We start from the raw sequence: 17,842 nt of genomic DNA, 5'->3' as shown, positions 1-17,842 counted from the left end.
ATAGATGGGGGAAAACATTTGTCCTCATGCATAGATAGATCATGCAGACACACAAATGTGCAGAATTTTTCTTTCAAGATGCTAGAAATGATAGGCAGATTGCAAGTAAGCCTTTTGAAGATTGCAAAGGATAAAGGTAGCAAAAGCATTGCTTGAAAATATTTGAGAGCTTTTTCACTGTATATTGAAAACAATTAGCAATAAAGAAAATACTCAGGGCCATCAAAGTACAACTTTTCTGCCAGTTTATATACTGGCATCCTAGTGCTTCTTTTTCTTTTTGATAAAAGTGAAACATGGCTTTGCTTTAAATTGTTTCTTAAAAAATTACTTCATAGCTGGAATTAGTCACTCCAGGCATTTTCTTTGCTAGTGCTTCAAATAAGCATAAAAGCTAAAACATTAATGATGCCTTAGTGTTATTCATGATTAGTGGCTTGATAAGGTGATCCTCACAACAGGCTTTCAAATGTCTGTCTTTGTTTTCTAAAGGATTGGAGAGCAATTGCTGGGTGGTAGCAGCTTGTTGGGTGTTCTGAACTGATGTCGGTCAAAATCAGCAATTTTAATAATTTTTATTTTGTTTTGTTTCCTCTACCCTTACCGTGTGTAATGGGCAGCAAAGTTAACTTCAAGTCTTGAGATACAGAGGGAATTGTATGAGAATTAAGTCCTCTGTGACTTCATTATAATGACTTCGCCAGCCTGCTGCAGAGTTAGGACTTTCAAGATTGCTTGTCATAATAAAGGTATACAGCCTTAAAATGTCGGAGCAAAATTAAGAAAAAATGGATAGCATTTAAATGAACTACATCCTTGCAGTGTTACATTTTCACTTTTATTTTCTTTTTATGTGATTTTCCTTTCCCTCCCTTACTGAAATATTGGAACTCACTCTGAAGAGGAAGATGCTTATGAATGGTTGTATGATCTGCTCATGTGGATATACTGGCTAAATTCATGCCATAAGCGGAAGGGATGGATAAGACCTTGTCATTTACTCTTCCTCCTCATTGAAGGACTTTCTTTTTTACACTATGTTCTCGAGTGCTTTGTCTCATCCAAAAAGAATCACTTATCTTGAGATTGTATATCTTGTGATAACAAAAGGGAGGGATAAAATCTGAGCATTCCTTAGTACAAAAACTGTTCTTCGTTTCATTTGTAATAGATCCTTCAGGGTCTTTGGGAGAGGATCCCATGGACCTCACTGAGATCAAGTCTGGAAGAGCAATCCAGTCGTGATGTGTGCCTAATCTGTCCACATTCAGTGCAATTAAGTACATATTTTTTTTTGCTATATCTTTTTGCTTTTCATACAGTAACTGAAGTTAAGTATTATTTTTATAATTAACTATAATCAATATTATATAATTTATGTAAATTATATAAAACACATTCTATAAAATAAATTAAATATTTTAATAATTAAGTATAATTACCCAATAAAAATACTGGGTAATTCAGTCCATGAGGTACATGCTAAACTTTCAGTTACACAAATACGGAGCATTACCACCGAGATATGGATGTTTGCTGGTGGGACTGAGAGCAAAATTTTGACCTACTGTTTTCTGACCATGTTAACAGTCCTCCACAGTGCTCTGTGGTGTTCAGCCATGCCTAACCTATAAAATATGATTTTCTGTGACATGTTGTTTACATTCAAGGTTGATCCAACCATCAGTTTTTGTTTATCCCAAAAAGCAACAGTCAATACTGATCTACCTTAACATAAGCCCCTTTTACTTAAATCCACATCTACTATAATTTTTCATCCTTTTACTTATGTTGGAAAATCCTCTTAGTCCACTCTGATACAGTTTGATATTACTGTTCTCCTGTGAGTATTTTCATAATTCCTTTTTCTTGTTTTTTCATGACTTTTCCTTTAGAGGAAAACTAATGAGAGGAAATTCTTCCCCATCTGATCTGTAACAGCAGTATCATCTCTTCTAATTGACAAAACTTGTGGCAATTTTGTGTTCTTAATAATTCACTTGTTTTCTAAAATGATTCTTATACTGACAGTGGGTAGATCAATATTCTAACTCTATGGTTATAATCGCATCCTTAAATCAATATTTACAAAGCTCTTGGCAAGGAATAAACTGCTCCCTCAATTTAGGTTGAGAGTAAAGCAGTGCTCCAACTTCCAGATCAATGTTTTGGGAACAAAAAACAGTGTAAGATCTTTCCTATACTTACCCCACAAGGTTAATTTTGTTTAACAAAAGTACTCTGTATTTATAATGTGATATTCAAATTTAGTGTGATCCAGAACTAACGATGAAGTCATTGCACCGATTTTTTTGACAGTAAAAAGTTAGGGGTTTGAATTTCAAACATACCGTAATTCACTTTTTTGTGTTAGCTTACACTATTTTTAGTAATACAAAGACCATAGACAGCAAATGTACATAATAATTTCCACAAAAATATTCCAATAAATTTTAATGAATGCAAGTATTTGTATCAAGATATGGAGATGGTATTACATACTCTGAAGATTTTTTTCTTGGCTTTATTAGTTGATCTAAATAAGATGGCTGATTTGGGGCTTATCGGAAGTAAAATAAATCTTAGCAATGATGCAACACTGAAATTTACTTATTCCTATTAGGAAGTGACAAGTGTTAAGAGTCATGCAAAAAGGATATATTATTTGAGAGGTCTGTTAGCTAGAAGAAAAAGATGAATATATGATTGCTGGCAATCAAAATAGTTTTATGTAAAATTGATCTTGTCAAATAAATCTGATTATTTTTTTCTGTGGGATTACCAGATTAAAAATAATTTGTAAAGACACAGATGTAAATTTAGGTTTTCATCACACAAAATTATGGTAATTTATCATTGTAAAGTAACCATTTCAGATGAATTAAATAGTGATTATCCATATCTCATAAAGAAGCTGTCATTGAGGCCAGATACAGCATTCGGGCTATTTTTAAAGGGTATCATCTGGTGGAATCAGTACTAGATGTGACACTAGTTGGTGTTTTTGCTCATCATCTGAAAATTAGAATTCAAGCTGATTGGATGTACAGACAATACAAAGAGCAACACACTAATAAATAATGAAGAATACATAGCACACATGGAAAGTAGGCTTGATCAAAGGAGGATTACAAAGTTCAGCTTATTATCTATACCCAAGAAATAGTTCAGTGACTTCTTGTAGCAGATAGAGCTTTAATCATTGAAACCAGATAGCAAAGGTTATTTGTCTGGAAGTTGACATCACACAAATTCATATTAGAAAGCACAAACTTCCAGTGGTGAGGGTGCTTGGCCACAGAGGTAGCTCACCTATGGAGGTAGCGTATCCTCCCAGTAGGGAAGGTATTCAGGTCTGTAAGGGACTCTCTTAAGTTTTAGGTGACCAAGTGTAGGTGCATACCTACACAGTGTTGCATAAATAGGCGTGTGGTGTAATTTCATTTGTGTTGCATCTGTCAGTGAATGTCAACTTCTAACATAAAGCCTAGGGCATCAGGGGACTCAGCTGGGGAAATCGTTTTGACCTTATACCCTTTGTACTTCATATTTTCTCTGACACAGGTTTAAAAAGAGGGCAGATGATACTTATTTCCCAGACTGTTCTCTGGCTCGGTGCTTGACACTGTCCTGGGAAATGGGAGCTGGCAAGCTTGACTTCTCTGAGATGTGGATATTGGGCTGGACTCAGCTCTACAGGAAAATATTAAGCACCATCAAAATAGATCTTTGTTTCAGGGTCTGGAAGGGGCGTAAACATGGAGATGATGAAATTCAGGATCCCAAAGATATTCATGTGAGTAGTGGGATTTTAGGTGCTCAGGTTAGCTACTGATAGCACTTGCGGATGCGTGTAGCAGAAAACCAGCTCCTCCTTTGGGCCTTTGTCCCAGATGGCCAGCATTTCACAACGAGTGGTGCTATCCCTTGGTATCACCATCACATAGGTAGTGCTAATTGAAAAAAGAAGCATGGTGATTTTGAGGGATGGTCTAAATTGGCTTATGTTCTTCAGAGGGATGAGGTTTTCTCATAAAGCCTTTTCTCCTGCAGTACTGAACCATAGTATTTTTAACTAAGTTCAAGGGAGAATGTTCTCTGCAAGCTGTATCTAATACGAGCCCACGCTGAAACAGGTAAATGGAAGGTAATGCCTATGTTCTGTGTCTCCTTTCACATGTCCTTTTATGTTGACATTGAACTTTGGGGTAGCAGAGTAGTTTATATCATGAAAAAGAAAATCCTGTTATCTTTAATTGTTAGTGTTTAATTATGCTGCTAAGTAAAAACATAATACCTAATTTAAATTAAAGTTTATTTAATTACTTTTACCTGAAATCTTACCTTTTTTAGGCACTTTTTAAGAACGGAAGGGAGATTGAGTTTAAACATAAACTCAACAGTGACTGTTTCCCTGTGGAAAGTTAGATAATGATTATCTAAAGAGCTATAGGATAGACATCAGCACCATGCTTCACACTCATCTCAGATGAGCTATAATTGGAAGCATACTCACTTGACTTGCCACATTTCTGCATCTTTATTTGGAATGCTACCAGCAGGCACCATTTTTACTTTGGGTAACTGACACTTTCAAGGATGTTGGCAGCGGTGGTTGTAATGTCTGCTAGTTAAAGAATGGCGTTATAGTACAGTAACGTGTTGTGCTTGATATTTAGTATTGCCTTTTATCCTGTGGGAGTCCCTACTGCTTTATAAAGTATATTTACACATAATCGCTTCACTGTCCACTGGAAAGCATTACCAAAGGATTATGATAGAGTTTGGTGTAGGAAGAAAACCATCCCTAAAACAGAATGCAAAGCATTTGAGAGTAGCAAAAAAAAGGTGTCTGACCACATAAGCTCAGTTCCTTATTTACCATTTATTGTGTAGGCACACGGACAATTAAGAGTAATACTCTTTGATATCAGAGTTCCAGCATAAGTATTAAAGCTCTAACAGCAACTGCAATGATACTAAAGTTTATTATTTTCATATTGTTTTTATCTGTCACTGTCAAAGTGCCTTACGAAGGAACTCACTTTTATTGTTGCCATCTTGCAGATAAGGAAGCCGAGGCATGGGGAGGGGAAGTGATATGCCCAAAGCTACTAAATGACCCCGTGTGAGTGAAACATGCTGAAAACAGATTTCCTATGCACATATTAAAAGCTTTATTTCTAAGGATATGGTGCCTTCCCTTTGCTTGTGGTGATACAAAATTACAGGACCTACAATCCCAAAGATTACAACCATGGGGGCTTTATAAGCTATTTGAGAGATCGTCTCTTGTTCTGGTACTTTTACAGTCTTGAAAATCACTTTCATTGACCATTTCTTTAGACCATCTGCACTGCTTGTCTCCTGATAGACTGTGAAAATGTTAATTTTCTAGATAGTAGTCCATCAAGGTGCTTTCTGCTTCTTTGCTGTCTTTTCTTCTCAGATAAGTGCTTGTTTGGTGTGCTGCTCTTTGAGCAACCTACATCTATGACTACATCCTATGCAGATCTGTCAAATCACTGGCTCTTGTGAGTACTGTTTTTAGCAGAAAATTTCTTGACCATAAGACTGCCTGCTGTTTTATGTTGACCCTTATAGGGCATGAAATTAAACTGCTTCGTTCTTAAGTAAAAAGCTGATTTGAAATGTAACTTTAAGTTTGCTAAACTTGGGAATGGTAGAGAACATGTTCATTTCAGAAAACTGCTTCCTCAGAAGCCATGATGAGACTTCTATAGCTATATCATTTGTATGTTGACAGCACGCACAGTTTTTTAAATATTTTCTTTCTTTTAGAAATGTTGAAATGGAGCTGTGTTTTAAAAACCCTGCAGAAAACCTGGGAATTCCACTGGCAAAATTTCAGTGAATCAGCAATTTGGGGATCTTTATTCAAGCTATGTCTTTTTTTTTAATCTTCTGAATCAAGAGTAAAATTAAATTTTTGGCAAATTTCTTTGGGTGATTTAATTAACAGCATTATGTTTAGAAAAAAATAATTGAAGGGTAATTTTGTAGGTGAAAACTATAAACCCAGTGTTTGGGACACTCCAAGTGGGATTTAAACCTCAATCCCTTGAGGAGAGCATCGAACCTGAGTCCGCCTATTCCTGTGTAACCTCTGTAAGCATTAGGTTATTATTTTCCCTCTCCCATCAAGTTGAAAAGATGATGGTGAGCTCTTTGAAAATTATAGCTAAAGGATAGTATATAGCTGTACAGGCTTATGATATGCAGTTACATATTTATGTTGAGTATTGATTTACTGGGGTCACAAAAAATCAAGAATGAATGCTAAGGAGGGTGACCCCTTCTCTTGAGCACACATAGTGTACAGTGGGTGTTTCCAGACATGGCAAAGAGTGACCTGTGCAGTAAGGCCCAGCCTGCAGTGAGCCCAGCTGACTTGACTCTGGGAGAGGACGGTGCTTCAGACACACGCTGCGCCTGAATTTCCCCGTGCTGAGCTGTAGGCAGCTGTGTATTCGGCAGTCAAGTTTTCGTATGTGATGAAGTAAGCTCTCCGAACTTCACTTTGCGAGGTGAAACGCCAACAAATTAAGATTAAAAACATCTGCAGATGACTGCCTTTTTTGATGGATTTGGATTGCAGGCCATAATTCAGTACTTAATCTGCCTAAGCCTGTCAACACTGGGAGCTGAACCTCAACTAGCTACTGCATGTGATTTTCTCCAGGAAGCCAAGGCACTTGGCAGCTTGTTTCTTCTATATTGTCAATCAACACAGCAGGCTTTAACCAACTTGTGCCTGTGACACCAGCTGTTGCAAAGCATTATTTTGGAAATGCATTGATCATCCCACTGGAGTGTGATTTGTTATCTTTTTATGGGCATTATTTTTTAATTTACTTTTGATAACGTTGCAGTAAATTCACAAGTTATTTATTAGCATGTCAGTAATAATACAGTACATGCCATATGCAATAGGTACTGATCATACCAAAAACCTCTGCATTTTCACAGCCCAAAATAAGCAGGCCAATTCAGATACTTAAAAACTACATGAGAATCCGAGCATGAAACATGAAAAACTTTTTATGAAAAACTTTTAACGTTGTTTGAAATCAGAGTGTGGCTTCCCTTTTGAAAGTGGCTAAAATTTCTCTGGGGACTAAAGTATTTGGTTTGTAAGATACTTAGCACTGCTATTTAAATAATACGATGTATCATCTGAAGTTATCAATAAGCAAGAATGAATATCTTTTTAAGCCATTTTACTTAAGAAATAAAGAAACCTTTGAAGTATCACTGTTAAAATATCAATTTTAATCCAGCTTTGAATCATGATTAAAAATCAATGATTTAAATTAATTTGGACTTAAATGTGATGTCAGCCCACTTTCAGCACTGTTACTTTATGCTACAGGGACATTTTTGTAAGATGTTAGTATTGTGAGTGCATTATCATTTTCTAGGCTTAAAGAACATCATTCATGTCATCTTAAGTGACCATTTCATGTTTTTATCAGTTACAGGAAGCTTTTACTTTCCCTCCTAGCTGTAGGATTTTTATCAGCCTCCAGGTAGAGTATGACCCGTTAACCACTATTCTTTTGTCCAGTGAGGTTTTTTACCCATCTGGTTTCCCTCCATCCAGATACAAGAATATTGTGGCAGACAGTGTGAAAGACCTTTCTAAAGTTGAGGTAAATGACTTCTATTGCTCCCCCCCATCCATAAATCCAGTCATTGTATCAGAGAAGGCAATCGGGATGGTCAAGCATGATTTATCCTACATAAATCCATTTTCTGTTCCCAGACACCCTTTTTTCCTTCATGTGCCCAGAAATGTGCTCCAAGATGACTTGCTCCATGATTTTTCCTGGGACCAAAGTGAAGCTGACTTGCCTATATTTCCCTGGATTATTCTTTTGGCCTTTCTTGATGACATTTACTTTCCCCCGCTCACCAGAGATCTCCCCCAATTTCCGTGCCCTTTCAAAGACAATATAGAGTGGTGTTAGAAGGACATTAGCCAGTTCTCATCAACACTCTTGGATGCAGCCTGTCATGTCCTGTATACCTTTATGGTTTGAGTTATCTCAAGTAATCCCTGATTCAATCCTCATCCACTGATGGTAGTTCTTGTTGAGCTCTTTCACTGATCACAGGGGCTGGGAGACCAACTGGGGCAAAGGTGACACTGAATACCTCAGCCTTACCTGTGTGTACGGTCACTAAATAACACACCCCATTCATCAGCAGGCTCACACTTCCCTTCTTCAGCCTTTTATTACCAATGTGGTTGTAAAAGCTCTTCTTATTGTCCTTGGCATCCCTTGAACGTCTTGGCTTCAGCTGAGTTTTGGCTTTCCTGAGACCATCCAGACATGTCCATGTGATGTCTCTAACTTTCTCTTTTTGTAGCATGTCCCTGCTTCCATCTCCTCTATGCTGGTTTTTTTAGGTTAGAGCTCTGTCATGAGTTCCCTCCTTGGGCAAGCTGGTCTGATACATCATCTTGTTTGGAAATTTTGCAAATTAATGTGTTCCTGCTAATGGCAGCTGTAGCACATACAACCCCCCCAGCCACAGGGTAGAGACTCTTAGCTCAGAAGTGTTATTACAGTTATCCAGAACAGAATCTCCTTGTTCTGTAACTTATTAAATACTTGGGGGGAGAAGGGAGAGCTAACTTAATCTGTTATTTAATAAATTTTTCAGTCCTTAGACGGTAATGAGAGAAGATAATTTATCTGGCACAATTGTTATGATTTATGGCATCCTGATGGATTCTATTCTGACAAAAGGATTCCACAGTAATGTAGATATTTTTTGTCATCTTAATCAGCTGTTCCTTTAATCATCTTTAATAAAGAAATGTAAAATTTGATTATGAAATAGGACAAGAAGCCTGATGGATAAAGATAAGTAATTTTAACTATTCCTAAAGGTGTCTGGCAATGTTTCTCTTTTTCATATGTACAAGTTTAGTATTTATGGAGCAAAGTATAGTAGCTTAAGATTAAAGCTAAGTACATTCAATTTAATCTTAATTGCATTATTTTTTGCTCACTTTATGTAGTAATCAAAAAGCATATAATGAAATACTTATTTTCAAGGCTGAGAGCAAGACAAACTTTTCTATGTAAAATTATTTTAACTTATTATTGCTTGGGTCTTGCTTTTGTTACGAGACAACAAAGTAGTCATGGATCACTGCCTACTTTCCTGTGACATAGCTTGATATACATAGTGCATCCAAGAGAAAGATTGGGGAGTATGGAGTGACGACGGTGAGAGGAGGGAAATATGACTTTCCAGCAGCATCGGAAGCAGCATGGCTGGCTCTTCAAGGCTTAGCCGCTGCTCTCAACTCTTTTCTTCACCTCTGCTCCCTGTAGCAAAAACAGTCTTGTCCTTGGATGAGCAAACATAAATTTTTGCTTGCACTGTTGGGAGCCCTTCAGCTGTCTCAGAGTTGCAATTTATTTTAAGAGACTAAGACAAAGAGGACAGAAGTTTAATTGCAGACTCATTTCTGGTGGGTCCATAGAATCAGATGTCTGAAGGAGAGTGGCAGTGGGAACAGTGTCAGTACTGTAATGGTATAGGATCATCCATTTAGAGCTCAATATTAATGAGTTTTGCTGCATGGTTTACATTCATTTGTTGAATCTAGCTGCATATAGCAGTTGTTTACATTATTTCACTGAAGCATGTCTAAAAAGATTTGTATGATAAAGTATCAGTAGCAAAGCTTACTGCAGAGACAAATGAATAAATACAGTGTTTCAAATGTAACAGTCTAACCAGATGTCATTTGTGAGCCCATGGATTGTAGTTAATTAAATGGTGAAATACATTTGCACGTAATCCAGCGTGTGCTGCACCAAGCACCTGTGCTTGCTGGTTTTATGAAGATCACTTGGTGTTGCAGCTCCGGGCAACCTGCAGAATGAGGAGCTTCCTTAGTGTCTCGCTGCCCGGTCTGCTTTGTATGTTGCCATCCAAGAGGGGTGCTTAGTAAAAAGACATTAATTCTGAAGATCTGCTGGGGGGCAGACAGAACAGGATAAAGAGGCCGAGCAGTTTATTAACTACCACTTTAACATTTGACTAGGAGTGAGCAAGTCACTCTGAGTGGTCCTGAGGAGGTGAGTAGGGGAAGAGTTGCCTTATAGCCGTGTCACTGCTACTCCGTCCCTGACCCTGTAAATCTATACCTGCTCACACAGCCTCCTCCTGCATGGGATTGTTGTGACACTGAATTCTGCTTAAAATGGGTGCAGATCCTCGAAACTGAAGTCTGAACGAATTACACTGCCTGAATTTGGGGGTTGTATAAAGCACAGACAACTAGGGGGGAGAGATTTTATTAGTGGAGCATGGGGGGAATGCTGTCCTGGAAGGGGGCTATTGGACCAGTGGTATGTGCCAATCCTTAGCCTTGGCTGTAGGTATTTTAGGTAATCTGGTAAGAAAACGGGACTCAATGCCCACGTTAAATCGCTGTTTGGTCTGATGTCATTCTTTATGTATCTTTCTGCATAAAGAATAAAAAGAATATAAATATAAAACCTTTTGTAAACAGCTTTGAAATCTCTGATGCAAAGTAAAAAGACATTCTTTGGTAGGTAATAAACATGAGTTGTATTTCTCTTGGATTGTTAGAGAATAAATAAGACCCTAATTAAAACCTTGAAACACGTTTCCAAACTTCCTCCCACAGCAATATCCAGATTCATACAAATTCGTATGAGCCAGACAAACATTTGACGAGATCCAAACCAACACACAGCATTTTGCTTTTCTGTAACCTGAAGCAATTATAAACTGTAGTTTTATTTTTTCCAGTTAAAAAAATATGAAAAATATTCTCATTATTTGCAATAAAGCAGAATGTTTCAAACAAAACTATGAGCTATAAATTAATGAGTACCTTCTAAATTCTGGACACATGTAGAATTGAAAGAGGTCTATTATAGAAGTTGAAAATCTATATTTAATGAATACACCCACTACATCTATTAAATTGGCAAGATAATAAACGTGCAGCCCTCTCTTTTGCTTCAGAAGAACACATTCAACCTATTCATTAGCTGAGAGTTTTACCAGTCATTGCAAATATACTTCAGCTGCACTTTTCAGTTACTTACGGCCTGTGCATTGCTGTGCAGTATCAAGCATGCTTGCCAGTCAGTCTGGTCTGAGCGCTCATCCTATATTGTTTGGGCATTCATGGTGCCTACTTTTATGGCTTGAACGGAGTTATGGCTCCAAAAGTTACAGAGGTGGGTACTTTGTGACTTCTATTGGCTTTGGCATAATTCTTTTCTCATTTCATTCAGCTTTGTCCTAGATAATGCATAAACATGTGGCACTTCCAGTCTTTAAATGTCGTATTCATGCGATGGAAGAAGCAGTTTGTTTGGCATTGAGTAGGTTCATCGTAACAGTAGGATAAAAACCCTGTCTTACCTATTTTTGAGTGTCAGGGTGTGTCCTGGTTTTGGCTGGGACAGAGTTAACTTTCTTTTTAGTAGCTGGTACAGTGCTGTGTTTTGGATTTGGTGTGAGAATGATGTTGATAACACTCTGATGTTTTAGTTGTTGCTAAGTAGCGCTTACCTTAAGTTAAGGATTTTTTTTCAGTTTCCCCTGCTCTGCCAGCAAGCAGGTGTGCAAGAAGCTGGGAGGGAGCAGAGCCGGGGCAGCTGACCCGAACTAGCCAAAGGGGTATTCCATACCATGGAACGTCATGCCCAGTATATAAACAGGGGGGAGTTGGCCGGGAGGCGCAGATCGCTGCTCGGGAACTGACTGGGCATCGGTCAGCGGGTAGTGAGCAATTGCATTGTGCATCACTGTTTTTTTTCTCCCCCCCCCCCCCCTTTCTTTTTTTGGTTATATTCCTTTTCATTACTATTATTATTATATTTCATTATTACTATTGTTAGTATTATATTTTACTTTAGTTATTAGACTGTTCTTATCTCAACCCACGAGTTTTACTTTTTTTTTCCTTTCCTCCTCCTCACCCCACTGGGAGGGGGAAGGGGAAGCGGCTGCGTGGTGCTGAGTTGCTGGCTGGGGTTAAACCACGACAGGGTGTTCCTAAGGTTTCCTGAAGGACACCTCTGTCTCTGCCCAAGCTTCTTTTGGCCACATGGGGCCTCTGTACAATCACAAAGTGTTAATAAACTATAGTCATGACAAACAAGAACAAGTTAATTGATTTTTCTTGGCAGATCTGTGCATGGTATGCTTCTTTCAAATAGGATGGGCTGGAGAATCCTTTGTCCCTCTGTGGGCTTATACCTTTAGTCTTTACCTCCTTTTTATGTGAGATCTCTGTAGTTAGGGGTTTTATTAAAATGTGTAGCAAACGGCTACCTGGTAGCAGCAGATAACTGTTGTTATCTGTAGAACAGTTGTGTTCTGTAAGTAAATCTTGAGTGTATTTGCCAATGCAGTTTTCCCCAAGTTAGATATTCTCAATGGAGAACATCAACACTAACATAATTGGAGTATGTTGCCTTTCATAATCAGATGTTGTCAGAATTCGAGGCAGCTGGTGGCATTCAGCCCACAGCAAAGATGCTCTGCAAATAGAAAGCTCATCTTGAGAAATTATAAAGCTGATAAGCACATTCTGGTTTTCATCCTCATGTGTTATGTGAGGATTTCCTTTCTGCTTGTTCCCTTTGTTTATTGCCATAAACTTTGTCTACAAAATATTTGGTTGGTGGAGGAGTTGCTCTAAAGCTAAACATGCTTTTATTATGGCTTAAGAGTTAAGAAGGGAGGTACGGAAGAACCAAAACATATTATGTGGTATTTTTGATTTGCTGGTGGCTTTTACACCAGTTTTCCCCATTCCCTTTCTTCCTCATTGCTTCCTTGTCTGGATGAGAGGTGACAGAAAATGGCACGCAGGCAGATGCTGTGGATGTTTATGTTAATGTCTGACAGCTAGAAGGCGATGTATTCACAGAAGGGAAAAAAGACAGACATTTCCACTACATACAGGGGATCATACAGAGGCCTGTGCTCAGCTGGCCTTTGAAAGCTGTTTCCTAATACAGGACTGAAAACGTTACATGACAACTGGTGTATCTGAGTTAATACTAGGGTACCTTGCCTAGGCTTGCCAGCCGAAGGGGTTAAAACCAGAAGCAGTTCTGGTCCAACATGATGGATTCTGTTTCTATAAATGGTATAGTTTCAGGAGGTGAGACCGGCCATGCCGTGCTAGAAGGCTTAGTGCGCCTTGTGTTCAGATTCATCTCTTGGCAGAGCTAAGTTCTCGTTTAGTTAACTGGGCAACTATTATAGTGGCATTTTACAAACTGAATGCAATTGTATAGACCAAGAGTTTTCAAGAGGCAAGTTTGTAGGTAAAAGTGACTTAAATGATTTTGAGAATGCCAAGTGGCCAGCAGGTTTGGTTCATTTTGAATAATTTTATGTCACTTTTAGATTATTAGTAATATATAGTAATTAATAGTCATGTATTTTTGCCCACTGTCTCCTGGGCAGCATGCAGCAGCCCCCTCCCCTGCTCTTCCTGAACTTTATTCTTTCATCTTAAAAACCCAACAACAACCAAAAAAGTAAAATGTCTGCATAGAATTTCATGTTTCTCATTTCTCTATGATTTGCAGGCCAAATTTATTTAACCTGTAAGTATAAAAACACTTCAACTTGAAGCTCTGCCAGCTCGTGCAGAAATTCAGAATTGAAACAGAGTATCTCACACGAGCATGAAGATGTATCTTACTCACAAATACATGCGTTAATCTATATAGTGCACGCCACTTGTAGCTGGAAAAATAGTGAATGATAGAACTTTTTAAAAAGCCTGAACCACTAGATTATGTGTTTGTCGTGGTTTTGTTTTTCATGAGGGTGTTGAATCTGAAGCCACTGTTACTCTTCTTGTTTTAGGTGCTGTAGCAGTTTCGATCCCTCGCCTAGACCTGGTGATTTCTTTCGTTGGAGCCGTCAGCAGCAGCACTCTGGCACTGATTCTGCCACCTCTGGTTGAAATCCTCACTTTCTACAAGGAAAACTTAAGTTTGTGGACGGTATTTAAAGATGTTTTTATAGCTGTCATTGGAGTTGTTGGATTTTTAACAGGGACGTATGTGACGGTTGAAGAAATCATTTATCCTGCATCCACAGTTCTAGCTAACGCAACAGAGAGCATCTCTGCAGATTTAAATGCTACAAACTTGGTGGTTGGTTTGAAGTAATAACCAGCCACTGTGAACTATTTTGTTCCTTGACAAGAAATCCTAGATGGATGGCGGACCTACGTGTGGGACAATTTCCAATGGATTTTAAATGAATTTTTGAAAAATAGCATGCAGCCCTTTCTCACTCTGTTGTTTGTTCTTTCCGTCATTCCTTCCCATCTGCTACCTGAATTAACCCCTTTGCTCTCAACCTCTGCTCATCTAGTGAAAAACTGAATTGATGTCAGGATTTAAAATGTATACACGAATATAGGAAGGAAATGTGATTTTAGGTTATTTGTGAGAAAAAAAGAAGAATTTTTATAAGGAAGTCAAGATGCCTCCCTCCTCAGAAAAGGTGGAAGTCAGTCCATTCATCATATCCAGGCAGGAAGTCTAGGCACTACTATTTTCACTCCAGCTCTGTTGTAAGGGGTAGAGTGGGAGCTCAGTGATGCATAGACCTTCTCTTGGCTGTCTCTGACGGGATAAATTGCACCCCGGTGAACCAGAGACACTTTAGTTTTAAAAAAGAGCAACTGTGTTTTCATTTCCATTCTGAGGACTTAGATGTTTGCCATGGAGAAGTCTTTGGGTAGTTGCAGTTGCCTGGCTCTGGTTCCTGGGAGTCAGTATGTCTGGAATCAGAGTGCACTGTGCAGAATGACTGTGACTCTTGTTCAGTCTTTTCACATTGGCTCCAAGGGGAGTTTTTCAAGCAATTGGAAGGACCAAGCCCTCCCTGGTTAGTATAGCAGACCACTGCTGATGGTGGGTTATATGACAGTAAGCATAAAGGCATTTTTTCATGCTGACCATCTTAACATTTAAGCTGAAGAATGGACAGGAGTGTAAGGTAAGGTTTAGAGTTAAAGGCTGGGTCTTTTATTAGACCAAAAGGTAGCTAGTTAGGAGTGTTCTTGCCATCTTACAGGTTCTGTTACTATATGTTCTTGTACCATGAGCTGTTCAGGATGGCCAGACCCCTGCTCCAGGGAAATGGCAGCTGTGATGCTCAGTAGAGCCATGGAGGTCTGGCTGTCCAGAGCAGCTTAAAGATTCACGATGTTAATTTCTGTATGAGAAAGGAAAGGATGAGACACTACTTTCTAGAATGGAGCTTGTGCCATATTTTCACACGTATAAGCTGTGGGTTATTTGTGAAAGAACTTGTGATTCCACAGCACTGTGAGCTGGGGGGGTCACCGAGGATGTCTGTTTTGAAGCCCTTTCTTTCTCAAGCACACCACCTGCCTGCAGGTTGTCTGAAGAAGTGACTCAGGACTTGGTTTCAACTACTGGTACTTTGTAGGGAGGTACAGTTTATATGAGACATAGGGTATACATGTGAAAATACGATATTTTTTTAGAAAGTTATTATATATCCCTTTTGGATTTTGAATGAAAAGTTACAGGATGTTGTTTATCAGAACAATATTACTTTAATGATGCAAAAACATTCAACACCGCAAATGATAAGCAGTTAATTTTTGTACATTTTGGTAACTGCTGTCCTGACCCATTTTTTACACCATTTCTTTATCCTTGATTTCAACTATACAAATGTATGAAATATTGTATTTTTTTTTACCTATTGCTAGAAGTCTGTAGACTGCCTATCTATATTTCTATTGGAACATATAATAATTATTTTTGCATTCTTATGTTCTGCCTTAAATAGAATCTAATATGCCCTTTACTGTTTTTTGCTTCTTTTGTCTATTTTCAAAGAAAAAAAGAACAAGTTGATAAGTTCGTAATTGGGTAGAAATGAGTTTTGTTCAGCAAGCCTGCGTGCTGAGTCCCCAGCCAGAATCCTGTTTTCAGGGTTCATATTTGACTTTCTGCCTCATGCTTCATAGATGACTTTCACTCCAAATGCTAAAGCTATATTTTTAGTCTTGTTTTCTAAAAACACTCTATATCTTGTACAATAATAGAACTGTATTTATCATACTCATTCCTGTTATGAAGAAACTCCTTTTTCTAAGGAATGTTTTTGATTATAACATTCCCCCAAGAAATACGGTATGCCAAAACCTCTCTACTGTATTCATACAAATTAAGATAGAAATAGATGTCACATTTTGCTTGCCTTCAGTATATTCCTCAGAAATCTACAATTTGGTAATCTACCATTTGGCATTACAGTGCTAGAGTAATATACTGCTAGATATATCTATATTTATATTTTTTCTTCAGAATATTTCCCTAGTCATCTACTGTGTGGTGACTGCATTTGAGCACTTTCATCTCCATGTTGATGAGGGCATTTCTGATAGGGATTCGTTATAGCATGTAGTTCAAACTGTGTGTATTTGTTCAAGCAATAGTTCTGAGTAATGCTCTTATTTTCATTTTAGCGTGGACAAAGTTAAATACTTGGCAGGCACTTTAAAGGGATGAGTCTCTGCAGGTATACTATAGAATTAACCTTTCATATGAAAGTGCCACAGAGGAGCAAACACAGGTAGTTAGTGGAGAGGCAAAAGGTAACTTCAGCTTTTTGTCTTAAAGGTTTTTTAGTCTTTAAGCTGTTTTAAAAGACATTGAATCTAAGTGTTTCCATCTGTTTCATAATGAATCTGTTGTTTACCTAAACCGTACACTACACACTGATAGAATACATTTCTGTGCAGTATATTTTACTTGACATTAAATACTTCTACATGGAACATTTTTAGCAGGATTGATAGGATTTAAATGAAAGTTATTTTTGCTGTTAGTTTTGCATCTTTCTACCCATGTGTGTTTGGAGAATAAAGGACTGTCAAGTCATTCATATCATCTGTTCTGCATCGATTGTGTCCTAGTGAGCAGTTCTGAGAAAGCGCTTCTGCCAGGGTGCAGAAGGACTTGACCAGTTCAGAGTTTGGTGGTGATTTTTGGCCGGAGCAAGTGAATACTGACATGGTACTATCAATAAAGATTTGCTGAGCTGGATACCTAGAACCTAAATAGGTGGCCTTGGTACCCAGGTGACTGCAGCATATCTTTTTGAAAGTCAAGCGACTTGTTTAGAAGCTTGATAGGTTTGAGGAATCTAATGTTAGCCATCAAACTTTGGATAACCTGGCCCAAATACAAACCCTTACATATCTTACTGCCATGTCTGACCGGGGAGCAGCCTGACAAGGAGCAGATTTTCAAACCGATGTATTGCCACTGACTGACCAGGTATGAAGTAGTGTGTTTAGGCAGTGGGCCAGCGTTGCCATGTCTAACAATGTCGTATGTTTTGAATCTTTAAAATGTTTATTAATATATTTTGCACAATGTCAATTTTCTCCTACAGTGTAGGATTTTTGTTATTTTAACGCTCATACAGTGCATTTGTGTGGCCTGCTCTTTCAAATAGAAAGAGGCAGGAATCAGAGTATCTTGCTTTGGATAAGATTAAAATGTCACCTAGTAAAAAAACTACGAAGTCTGAATAATAAGAGTGTTCCTGTGAAACATTGCCAAAGATTTAAAAGATAGGAAATTCTGACAGAAACCTCTTCTGAATAATAAGAGTGTTCATTCAGCTTTTAAAGTACTGTAATATAAATTGCAAGTTAAGATGCAGGGAGTGAAACTGAGAGATTTAATAGGTATGGTTTACATTAATATATATTTAAGATGGAAATGTACTT

At 38.1% G+C, this 17,842-nt stretch overlaps 1 protein-coding gene across 2 annotated transcripts in view; it reads left to right on the top strand.

Moving 5' to 3' along the window:
* Nucleotides 1–15,884, top strand: part of SLC36A4 (solute carrier family 36 member 4) — a 108,270-nt gene extending 92,386 nt beyond the window's left edge. For both annotated transcript variants that reach the window (XM_050899519.1, XM_050899528.1), the window contains one exon: nucleotides 13,918–15,884. In XM_050899519.1, the coding sequence (XP_050755476.1) occupies nucleotides 13,918–14,225 (308 nt within the window). In that variant the 3' untranslated portion in view covers nucleotides 14,226–15,884. The remainder of the gene's footprint in view (nucleotides 1–13,917) is intronic.
* The last annotated feature ends 1,958 nt before the right edge of the window (nucleotides 15,885–17,842 follow it).

Source organism: Gymnogyps californianus, chromosome 1 (assembly GCF_018139145.2).
Source record: "Gymnogyps californianus isolate 813 chromosome 1, ASM1813914v2, whole genome shotgun sequence".
Classification (NCBI taxonomy): domain Eukaryota; kingdom Metazoa; phylum Chordata; class Aves; order Accipitriformes; family Cathartidae; genus Gymnogyps; species Gymnogyps californianus.
Note: the sequence above shows the minus strand (reverse complement) of the source record. Positions and strands in the feature narration are given on the sequence as shown.